The sequence below is a fragment of the Carassius carassius genome, chromosome 1, assembly GCF_963082965.1.
Source record: "Carassius carassius chromosome 1, fCarCar2.1, whole genome shotgun sequence".
Lineage (NCBI taxonomy): Eukaryota > Metazoa > Chordata > Actinopteri > Cypriniformes > Cyprinidae > Carassius > Carassius carassius.
This window is the reverse complement of record NC_081755.1, coordinates 6,288,347-6,301,149: the sequence shown is the minus strand read 5'-3', so window position 1 is coordinate 6,301,149 and position 12,803 is coordinate 6,288,347. Positions and strand designations below refer to the sequence as shown.

Below are 12,803 nucleotides of genomic sequence, written 5' to 3'. Positions count from 1 at the left end.
TACACCTGGTCACTTCATGTGTTTTTCTGATTGGATAGCTATCCGATCGTGACAAGACCAGGGGCCCGTTCTTCGTACGTCACTAACTCAGTTAGCTGGATTTGAATGTTGACGATTTGTTGTGATCTTGGATCATTTAGTTCTTCGAAGCTCATCCCGGAGCTGCTGTCATAGCAACAGGTCCGTAAGCTTAAACCTGCTCGGGAGCAGACTTATTTCATGTAAACAGAATTAGATTGCTTCTTTTCAACCAGAACTGATACTCAAAATATGTCTGCTACCACTGCTACTTTATTACAAGTGTATCGTACTGATCCAGGGACAATAATTTAAAATAATAAATAATAATCATTTAAAAATTATTTAAAAATAATATAAAAATGCTGTGTAGTCCATAACAGCCTACTATAGACACAGACAGTTTTACTCACTGAAATATTTATTTTTCATAAAATTATTACTTCATAATTGTATTAGAGTCTTACACACATGCTATACAGATAATAGAGTCGTGCATTATTTTGAGTGATGACTGCTATTATAAGAGTGGCTTGATGGAGCGCAGGAGATGCAGATAACATGATATTGACCCTTAAGAAACTTTCATTAATGCTGTCACGTAACAAATCTGTCCAAATATAAAATAAAATGAATAGTGGTGGAAATTATGATTCTTTTTAGAGATTCGTTCATTTTCAGTTCGTTCACCAAAATGATTCGTTCAGAATCGTTCACTGATTCGTTCAGTGACCATTTCTTCGTATTACACAAAATAAGCCAGCAGATGGCAAAAAAAGTGTATTATGTGTTATGTCTTAAGTCAACGAACGTATTCACTTGTTACAAAAACTGATCTGGCTTTATTAAAATGTGTGTATAATCACATTCAATATATAAAGTCTAATTAAGTTTTTCAGATGAACAAAGCACAAGGTTTTCTTGCCTAATTAGCATTTTAGTTGTTTGGTCAGACAGTTTGTATATTATATATTCACATTCATAAATCGGGAATTAAACGCGGAGTTGCTAAATATCAAAACAAGCGTATGTGCACAGTACAGTACTTAACTGCGCTTTGCTTTTTTGCAAGATTGACATGCTAAATGGCAGACTAACCCGGTTTACTCTCATTCATTTCGTTCACGAACGAGATAAGCTATGTGCCAGTTCATTTCATTCACGAATGACATGTATCAGCTCATTCAACTCATTCACGAACGACATGTGTATCAGTTCAGTCATTTCGTTCACGAATGACATGTATCAGCTCATTCAACTCATTCACGAACGACATGTGTATCAGTTCAGTCATTTCATTCACAAACGACATGTATCAGCTCATTCAACTCATTCACGAACGACATGGGTACCAGTTCAGTCATTTCGTTCACGAACGATAAGATCTCCAGATCTAGTTCAGACTCATATGAAACTCGTTCATTAAGGGCGTATGCGTTCACTACATTCAACAAATCACATACTCTGTCACATCTCATACTCGAAGGCTATTGGCTCGAGGTTGAGTAATTCTTTGACAGGATGAAATGGTTGTTACCCGGTTCACTGAGCTGCGCATGCGCTGCTTATAGCGCCGCGCTGCTGTGAAGGGAGGAACTTCACTGAACGAGAAGTACGAGTCAGTGGATTACGTGAACGAGAACGATTCGTTCACCTAAAAGATTCGTTCAAAAAGAACGATTCGTTCACGAACGACACATCACTAAAAATGAATAGATAATTTCTACATTGAAATAAAAATGTAAAGACTGTACAACTATTATAAATTGCGAATATAAATAATTGGGAATCATGAAAATAATTCTAATAAAATAAAAACATGCATCTATTATCTGTTTCATGTATCTATTATAACATTTATGTAGTTTTGTTTGCTTGGCTGTTTCCTTATAAAAGTCCAGAAATTTGTCAAGTTTTTCGTCAGGTGTTGTTTTAAATTATATGACGTCATTACATTGCCCTCTTGCCACCAGCCAATCGCTGCACTGCTGATCGTGGTTTCGAGTATCGATACATATCCCCTTTTAAGCCAACACATGAACGCGCAATTATCTCAGATAACTCAATCCAGCGATACTAATCATACACAACAGGTGTGTTTGAAGAACCCAATTAGCCGAATCATGATTAGCATGACGATATCATCTTGGATGTGTCATTTGATCTCGGATGTAATAAGCGACGTACGAAGAATGGGCCCCAGGTGTTATAGCCCTCCGAAACGCATTCGAGATGGATATAAATCCAATTGCTCACACCACTTCAGGAGATGGTCTGTGATTTATTACAGATGAAACTAAACAAGTGTAAAGGCATCTGGTTGATGAAACCACATATGTAAATTTTACTCCTCTCAAAACGTTAAAATTATAAACGTGTGAGAGTGTGTTTTAGGCTATATGCAGGGTTCTAAATTAACTTTTTTGATCACCAGCCAATGTGGCTGGTAACTTTCTAAAGTTACCAGCCAATCAGAATTTCCACTAGCCATTTTTTTCCGGTAAAAATAACAAATTATGAGTGCCACTGAATGCATTTGATCATTTTATTAACATTGTTGGCATGAAAAACACATATAAAGTACAATGCATAGGCTACAACAAAATATACACTGACTCAAATTTAAAATTATTAGTTCCCACCACGAAATTGCTTGTTTTGTTTTTTCTTTCGCGTAACTTACATGCGGCAATCCTTACAAAGCATTAAGACTTTAATTCTTGTGATCAAACACAAGCCATTCATGACCCGTCAGCCATTTGGCATTACATTTTCTTTTCTTTGTTTCTCTGTCCGTAATACGGAGCCCCGCACGTCACCTGTAGGAGAAAAAAATCAATCCGTGGCGACGGTTTTGCAATCCGTCCCCTCAGTTTATAAACCGTACTCACGAATTCATAAACTGTTCCCTCGGTTTAACAAATTGTGTCCACGGATTAACAAACCGTGCCCACGAATTCCCAATCCGTGCGCTCAGATTTTGTAAACCGTACCCTCGGTTTTTGAATCCGTACTCACGAATTCATAATCCGTGCGCACGCTTTCGCAATCCATTCCCACGGATTTGTAAACTGACACGCATTTGTGGCGCCGCCCCCACCGGCAGATTCATTTCTGTTTATTAAACATTATTTTTCATAGTATCCAACGAGACCACGATCAGCATTCACAAAATAGTCTTCTTTTTAGCGTTTATTTTACATTAATCACTAATAGGATAAGACACAGTCGCCTGTGTTTTATGGCCAAAAAAATAAACGCTAAAAAGAAGAAGAAAATAAGGGTAAAAAGCAATACAAAACAAATAATATGCCGGTTATGTTTTCATTCCTTTTCTCTGTAACTGAATGAAATGTTATTTTTGGCCTAATTATTTAATAATAACATTAACAGTGAAGCATGCATCTAGGTGGGTTGGGTTGGATGGAGCTTAGTATAATAAAATCACAAAAATAAGTCTTCATGTTATGAAAGAATTGTATACAAGCATTTCCAAAACTGTCAAAGGTTATTTAGAAATAAAGCAATTCATGAATTATTTTATGACAAACATTTTACTGTCTTGTAATCATTTATTTAGCCTACAAATTAAAATTATACAAATAACTTTCTTTTTATTTTTATCATTATTATATATTATTATACAGGTTATGCATAAGAATCTTTTATCCAAAACAACTTACAAAAGAGGAAAAATAATTACTCCAGAGTCAGTCACAATGGCAGGTTTATTGTACAATAATAATCAAGTACTATTATAAGATTATCACAAATTTAACAAGATTTTGATGCACATCTTTCTTATTAAATCTTTGTATTCCACCTCGTACTACACTTGATAGAGAATCACTTAAGACACTTTGCTGTAGACCCATTCCACATAATAATCTTCATTAAAACTGTATGTTAACACGTAGGAGCTTGCTGCATGAATCTGTGAGTACGGTTTACAAATCGATGGGAATGGATTGCGAAAGCGTGCGCGGCTGCGCGCAGATTATGAATTTGTGGGTACAGATTAAAAAACCGAGGGTACAGTTTACAAAATCTGAACGCACGGATTGGAAATTCGTGGGCACGGTTTGTTAAACCGAGGGAACAGTTTATGAATTTGTGAGTACGGTTTATAAACTGAGGGGACGGATTGCAAAACCGTCGCCACGGATAGATTGTTTTTTCTCCTACAGGTGACGTGCGGGGCTCCGTAATATCCTCATCCCCTGCCTCGTTCCTCTTTTCGCCCCCAGAAATCTGTCCCAACCACCGCCGCATTTAGTTTAATCTTAAATTTTTTCTTTAATATCTAACTCCCTCCTCTTTCAATCTATGTTCCCTGCTCTGGCTCCATTCGTTCTTCTTCCTTGTGTTTTCTGATGGACGCTCTATTCGTTTCCATGTTTTTTCGTGCTGGTTTAACTGCAAACTGCGTGCAGCCAATGTGCATATGAAACGTCATCACGTAGCATTACAGCACAGTGTTCATGGGACATGTAGGAAGTGCTGCCAGGGGATAAATGACCGAGAAAAGAGCCTCATGCCATGGATCACCAGCCAAACTGGCTAGTAAGTTTTAATTAACACCCGCCAAAATGAATTTTAACCCGCATCTGGCGGGTTGGCGGGTGTTAATTTAGAACCCTGGCTATATGATATTATAGTCAGATACGCATTCCGCGGACGAGTAGCTGACCTTCTCTCTCAAACTGCTGCAAATGTAACTGAATACGAAATATGAGTAACGTAATCCAATCAAAACCATTTGTTTAGAACCATGCCAGCAAATAGTTGATTGTCCCCTGATGACCCGCTTCATGTTTCACAGGAAGAGAGTAATTTAGCTAGCAAGCTTCAGGCCTCCAGAACAAGGATAAAAGGAACATCGATAATGTTTAAATGAACAACAAAACGTTGTATCTGGTAAGGTTCCAGTGACAGACACAGCAGGACACCATGACTGTTTAATGCATAAACTGATAATCGAATCAGTTAAATTATAGAATTATACTGATGTTCCCCTGGCTTCATGCTTCACAGGATCGCCCAGCATGAATGTCAAGAATCTGGTCTAGGAACTTCCGTTCACTCACCACCATCCATTGCACTGATATACAGCTGAATGCACTGATAACACACAGCTGAAACCAATCACACATTAACTATATAACACTCACTCAGATCACTTTCAAACTGCAGAGTATTGTTTAGCCCATGTTGTCTCGTTTCCTGCCCTGTCTTGCCTTCGTGTTTTGTCCTTGGATTGTTTACCTGGTTTTTGAGTCTTATTTTTAGATTACCCTATCTGAATATTGTCTGAATACCTGTTTGCCATTGTTTGACCCATGCCTGTTATGACCACATCTTTGTTCAATAAAAGCTTGCACATGGGGATCTCACATCTCGCCAGCCCCATGACAGTGAATTTCTTAACCTCAGGACTGTCCCCACTCTCCCCTTCCTTTCTTTACATTCCAGAAAACCAGACGTTTTATTTGCAATGCTTTGGTATGAATGAAATTAAATATGATATCGTATGAATGTCTTGGCATTCCATGCAGAATCCGCTCTCTCATGCTCGCTCCACGTGTTGTCTATTAAATACTGTTACAGTCATGTTTACAGAGGATAACTGACATCGTGGAAGCTCTTTCATGAGATTTGATTTCTCTGATATAATACAACCTTATGCATAATACAATGACGAGTTGGTGTCCCACACATTTAATGGCTGGAACACGGCAATGCGCTCTTCTCATACATAAGAGATTATCTCTTTCTTGGAATTACAAATAAAGTAAAGACAAAATAATAACAAGGCGGCAGAGAAAACTTCTCATCCATAGTGGTTCTCACGTAGTCCTTCTCTTAAAGACTGATCACTAAACTTATAACACACACTATGTGGTGATGACGTAGAAGGACTATGTGAGAGCCATTATGGATGATAAGTTCACTCTGCTGCCTTGTTATTCTTTTCATGCACTCCGCACTATAATGTGATGCATGCAAAATACATAGTTTCGGCCGTTACAAAGTCTCCATCCACAAACAGACGTACATTGTCTGCAGATATAAGGTATTTCATTGCACTTTAACAAGTAATCTGAATGGCCTATATATGTGCAATATTTTAAACGAGCCTTCATTAACTGAGTTAAATGCCACAGTTATGTTTGAATGCATCTCTTTCTTGTTTCTGAAGTGGTGTGTCGGTCTCATCATGAGGCGCACGGTCAGGAGCGCAGTATGACTGATGCAGCAGTTCAACTTTACTTTTTACTTTTTCAAAACTTTACTCCAAATATATGAACTTACCTGTTTTGAATACTTTATATTTAGCATGTTCGATTATGTCCAATATTAGTGTTAAACTGTTGGACTTTAAAATAAATCTACTATTGATTTTCACCGTTGACTGGTTTTGCAGAACATTTAGACTGATTACCTCAGTGCGTAGATGCGGCAGATTTGTCACAGGACGCATGATATCACAGTTGAGTATTTTTTTTTCAGTATTTTTATATTTAACAGTAGTTAAATCAGTCAGTATGTTTTAAGTATATTTTTTGATTATTGGTGATTCCATAGGCTCTCTCTCACACATCTGCGCAGTTTAAAACACCAAATAGTTATGCTATTAAAAGAACGAAGAGTCTCTCTTTGCACAAAAGAGTATAAATAGCATAGCAAATAGGATCTTACTACTATTTATATTTAATCCAAAATAATGCTATTTTTGAATATAAAATATCTATTGTGATTTTCACTTGTGTAAATAGCCTCTGCCATGTATTACAACACATCAATTATTTAAGAAATCCACATTTTAAATATTCATTTATACAAATAGCATAAAATCACTCATTTAAATTGTTAAATTAATTGCTGAAGATTGAAATCTGAAATTAAAAATCCAAACCTGACATGTGTTCTAAATATGGTGCAACATAAATCAACATCAGAGGCCTCTGGATATATAGAGCACAGCAAGAGACGGTCTCGTACAGAAATCCTGCAAAAAAATAAATGAATGAATAAATGATGTTTGAAACATCAAGGAATGTTCTCAAGTAAGAGACAATGTACATCCCACTGTTTGTTATCGCAGAATAAGTGATAAAATGACCCATACTCAGAATTCGTGCCCTGCTTTTAACCCATCCAAAGTGCACACACACTGCAGTGAACACACACACACACACCGTGAACACACACCTGGAGCAGTGGGCAGCCATATATGCTACGGCGCCCAGGGAGCAGTTTGGAGTTCGGTGCCTTGCTCAAGGGCACCAATAGGGTGGTCTTGTATCACCATGAGTGGTGATATTTTGCGATTAAAAACTGACTGGATGTACATTATCCTTCTTATTACATGGCTACATGCCACATAAATGTTACGGATCACTCAGAGACAGAGGAGTAACAGATGAAAGATGTTATTTATTGAATGGACACAAGCAGAGGAGCGGGAAGTGAGGAGTGGATGGGTGTTGGGATCCGTGCCGGGAAGGAGGGGACCACACACACGCACCGTGGGGTTTTTAGGAGGATCTTGGAGGTAATCCTTGGAGAGAAGGTAAAGAGGAGTTAGTCCTAATAGTTAGCGCAGGAATGATCTTGTCGCGAACGTGACCGGACAATGACTGGGTGCGTGTGTGTGGCTTTTGTGGTGCTGTGGTGGATGATAGGTGATGCGGATCAGGTGGTGATGATTAGTATTCAGGTGAGGGTGTGCGTCGTGATTGTGTGGAGGTGGAACCTGGCGTGTTTGTGACAGTACCCCCCTCCCCAGGGCCTGCTCCTGAGGGCCGGGGACCCCGACGTCGTGGTGGGCGTCCTCTACCCCTGGGAGCTGGTCGGTTGGGGTGTCTTGAGTGGAAGGTATCCAGCAAGGAGGGGTCCAAGATGTCGTTGCGTGGGACCCAGGAGCATTCCTCTGGACCGTATCCTTCCCAGTCCACTAGGTACTCCAGCTGCCCACCACGCCGCCGGGAGTCCAGGATGTCCCTGACCGAGTAGGCTGCGCCGTCATCTAGGAGGAGAGGAGGGGGGGCTTCCGTCTCGCCAGGTTCTGTGGAGGGAAGAACAAAAGGATGGTGAGGTTTCAGGAGTGAGACATGGAATGTGGGGTGATTCCGGTACTCGGGAGGAAGTTGCAGTTTGTAGGTGACCGGATTGATCTGCTGAGTGATAGTGAACGGGCCAATGAATCTGGGACTAAGCTTGCGGCAGGGTAGACGCAGGCGGATGTCCCGGGTAGACAGCCAGACCTTCTGACCGGGTTGGTACTGGGGAGCCTCGGAACGGCGAAGGTCGGCTGCCGTCCTGCGTCTACGGAGCGCCCGTTGTAGTTGGTGATGGGCCGCGTCCCAGACCCTCTCGCTCTCCCGGAACCAATAGTCGACCGCGGGAACGTCAGAGGGCTCTCCAGACCAGGGAAACAGGGGTGGCTGGTAGCCGAGTACGCACTGGAAGGGTGTGAGTCCGGCGGTGGGTTGACGGAGGGAGTTCTGTGCGTACTCGGCCCACCCCAGGAATTGGTTCCAGGAGTTCTGGTGGCCGTGACAGAAGGTACGGAGGAAGCGTCCGATCTCCTGGACCTTCCTTTCCGTCTGCCCGTTGGACTGCGGGTGGTAGCCGGAGGACAGGCTGATGGCCACACCTAGGAGGGAGTGAAATGCTTTCCATACCCGGGAGATGAATTGGGGGCCCCGATCCGACACTATGTCCTCTGGAATGCCGAAGTACCTGAAGACATGGTTAAACATCAGTTCTGCCGTTTCCATGGCAGTGGGGAGACCCTTCAGAGGAAGAAGACGACATGCTTTAGAAAATCTATCCACAACAATCAGAATATATGTGTTATTATCAGAGGGAGGAAGGTCGGTCATGAAATCCACTCCCAGGTGTGACCACGGGCGGTTGGGGACGGGCAGATGATGGAGTTTGCCAGATGGTAGATGGCGAGGACTCTTGGACATGGCGCAGCTGTTACATCCACTCACGTACCTTCTGACATCCGAGGCCATGTTGGGCCACCAGAAGCGTTCCCGTAGCAACGAGAGGGTTTCATTGACCCCCGGGTGACCAGTGCCAAGTGATGTATGGGTGGCGTGGATGAGAGGAGTGCGACGTGTCCTATTCCACGCCGGTGTCCCATTGTAAAGCCTTGCCTTGTAACTGGGAGATAATGAAAGCTACCTTAGCTCGATCCGTTGGGTATGAGAGCGGTTGCATCTCCAGGACCAGTGAACACTGAAGCAAGAATCCGCTGCATTCCTCCGCCGAACCAGAGTAGGGCGCTGACCAGCCATGGGACTGGCGTGCACGGCAGGTGAAGGAGGGATGATGGGATCCGTGGAAGTGCTCGCTGGTGGTGGTGATGCAGGTACTGACATTAGTGTACGGCGGAGTGCATCTACTAATTCTTGGAAGGGATCCGTGAGGCTCATGCTTGTGTCTCTCGGTGCTGGTCCGGTCATCTGTTACGGATCACTCAGAGACAATAAATATTTAGAAAATAAATATTGATTTGTTACGTTAATATAATTTTCATTCAACATAACCTAATATTTAATAATGTTTTCAAAAGGTTAGCACAAAAAAAATTATGTATTCTTTGTATACTTTTGTCCTCATAATGTTGGGTGAAAAACAATGAGAACAACATTCTGTAACATCCTTTGAATATTTAAAATGGAAATGAACTTCAAATGCACAAGGTTGTGTGCTATTTTGTAGTGTGACTTACATTCAGTGGGTCTCATTCACTAAATATGTGTTGACACAAATTTTTGCCTGAAATGTGGGTATGGACGTTTTCATGAATTAATCATGAAAATAATTTATCAAAAACTTTCATACTAAAATGTATTCTAAATGTATGGAAAATTCAAGAACAACTTATACCACATTTACGCAATAATCATAAAAAACGACCAGGGCCTTATAAGCATGTGTTAAGAACCCTACATATAATTAGATATGTTATTTACAGGGTGGATGAAAAGTAACTAGACATTAAAATTGATAATAAAGTATAATTAGAGATCCATGCACTATCACCTGATCCTTATATAAAAGGTGATTAATGTGTCTTATCTTGTGTTTGGAAGCATTGGCACACTTGGTACTGCTTGAAGACATTGTGGCGTGTGCTCTAAGGAGAGAGCGTGTCTTCAGAGAGTGCACAGATATGTTTGCTGAGAGTGACAAATGGCTGTTCAGTCACTTTAGGTTGCCCAGAGAGGTCCTTATTGATTTATGCATATCACTGGAATCACACCTAAGCCTATATACAGCTCTCACCCTATACCACCTTATCTCCAAGTTCTTTTTACTATCGGATTACTTGCTACGGGAACATTTCAAAGAGAAATTGGGGACCGAGCTTGAATTTCCCAAGCCTCTATAAGCCTTGGAATTCACACGGTGGTAAAAGCTATTGTAGGTCTTATGCCAATTTATGTAAAATTTTCTTATGACATGGCACACCAGATGGTAGTTAAGAGGGGGTTCAATGAGATCAGTGGCATACCTAATACCATCAGTGCAAAAGACTGTACCCATGTACGTATCAAAGCACCATCCGCAAATGCAATAAACTATGTGAACTATGTTGTAGGTGACATTATGGTCTCAAAACATGGCTCATGACACCTCTAGATTAGATTAGATTAGATTCAACTTTATTGTCACTGCACATGTAGGTACAAGGCAACGAAATGCAGTTAGCATCTAACCAGAAGTGCAATAAGCAGTAAGTACAGAATATACAAGGTCTATAATATGTACAATAACTATACAGATAAGTATTATGGACATAATTTACAGATTTTAAATACTATTAGCATGATATACAGATAGGTGTACTATGAACATACTATACAGATGGATTATGTAAAAGTGTATGTACACTATAGGCAGAACTATGAACATACGAACATAATTACATTATTGCAATGGACAGTAAAGTGCATAGAAAATATTTCAGTGTGCAAATGGATTATACAGTGTTCCTGGATGAACAGACAGTAGTGCAAGTAATAACAAGTTACTGTTTTTTGCTTGTTGTGAATAAATAAATAATCAGTCAGTGTTGAATAGGGGGAGGTGTCTGTGTGTGTGGTGTGGGGGGTGTTGAGGGGTGTCAGAGGGCAGAGTTCAGCAAGGAGACAGCTTTAGGGAAAAAGCTGTTCCTGAATCTTGTGGTCCCTGTCCGGAGGATCCTGAAGCGCCTCCCGGAAGGGCAGGAGGTTAAACAGTCCATGGTCAGGGTGAGAGGAGTCCTTGAGAATGCTGCGAGCTCGACGTAGACAGCGTTTCCTCTGGATGTCCTCAAGAGCAGGAAGTGGTGTCCCTGTGATGCGTTGGGCAGTTTTCACCACCCTCTGCAGTGCCTTGCGGTCAGCCACTGAGCAGTTCCCGTACAAGACTGTGATGCAACTGGTCAGGATGCTCTCAATCGCACACCGGTAGAAGTTCACCAGGATGGATGAAGACAGCTTGTTCTTTTTCAGTTTCCTGAGGAAGAAAAGGTGCTGGTGAGCCTTCTTGACCAGGCTGGAGGTGTTTGTGGCCCAGGACAGTTCCTCCGAGATGGTGGTTCCCAGGAACTTGAAGCTGGAGACACGTTCAACAACCATCCCGTTAATGTGGATGGGGTCATGCGTGCTTCCTTTCTTCTTCCTTAAGTCCACAATGAGCTCCTTAGTCTTATTGGTATTAAGGAGCAGATTATTGTCAGTGCACAATGTGGCCAGGTGCTGTACCTCTTCCTTGTAGGCAGTCTCATCGTTGTCTGTGATGAGGCCAATCACCGTGTTGTCGTCTGCAAACTTAATGATGGAGTTGGATCCATGCACAGGCTTGCAGTCGTGGGTGTAAAGGGAGTAGAGGAATGGGCTCAGCACACAGCCCTGTGGTACACCAGTGTTAAGTGTGATGGTGGTGGAGTGGGTGTGACCTGACCGAACATGCTGAGGCCTGTTGGTCAGAAAGTCCATAATCCAGTTGCCGAGGGAGGTGTTAATGTCCAGGTGTCCAAGTTTTGTGGTCAGCTTGGAGGGAATGACGGTGTTAAATGCTGAACTGAAGTCAACATTCAACATCCTAAAATACGTGTTGTTATGGTCCAGGTGTGTGAGTGCAGAGTGCAGCACTGTGCATACTGCATCCTCTGTGCTCCTATTTCTGCGGTAGGAAAATTGGTGTGGGTCCAGTGTGGGTGGGAGGCAGTCTTTGAGGTTTGCTAGGACCAGTCGCTCGAAGCACTTCATAATGATGGGTGTAAGTGCTGCGGGGCGATAGTCATTCAGGCACGTTGGGGAGGAGTGTTTTGGTACGGGCACAATGGATGTGGACTTAAAACATGTTGGCACAGTTGCTTGGGTGAGGGACAGGTTGAAAATGTCTGTGAAGACCCATGCAAGCTGCTCTGCACATGCCCTAAGCACACGTCCAGAAATGCCATCCGGGCCAGCAGCCTTGCGTGCGTTGATCCGGCCCAGTGCAGTGTGGATATCTGCGGGGGTGAGTTTGAGAGGTTGGTGGTCTGCTGAGGGTGTAATTTTGGTGGCCATCTCCTTGCTGTCGCTGTTGAAGCGAGCATAAAAGTCATTTAGCTCGTTAAGAAAGGAGACGTCTGTGACCGTTGGAGTGGAGTTGCTTGACTTGTAGTCACTGATGATCTGGATGCCCTGCCACATGCGTCGGGGATCAGAGTTGGAAAAGTGTTCCTCTACCTTCAGCTTGTAGCAGTACTTGGCCTTTTTGATGCCCCTTTTTAG

General features: G+C 42.0%; 1 protein-coding gene across 1 annotated transcript in view; it reads right to left on the bottom strand.

The window, feature by feature from the left end:
- LOC132139978 (uncharacterized) overlaps positions 1–12,803 on the bottom strand; it is a 65,894-nt gene that overhangs the window by 17,440 nt on the left and 35,651 nt on the right. Inside the window, exon 6 of the mRNA XM_059548724.1 lies at positions 6,935–7,027. Coding sequence (XP_059404707.1) covers positions 6,935–7,027 — 93 coding nt within the window. The remainder of the gene's footprint in view (positions 1–6,934; positions 7,028–12,803) is intronic.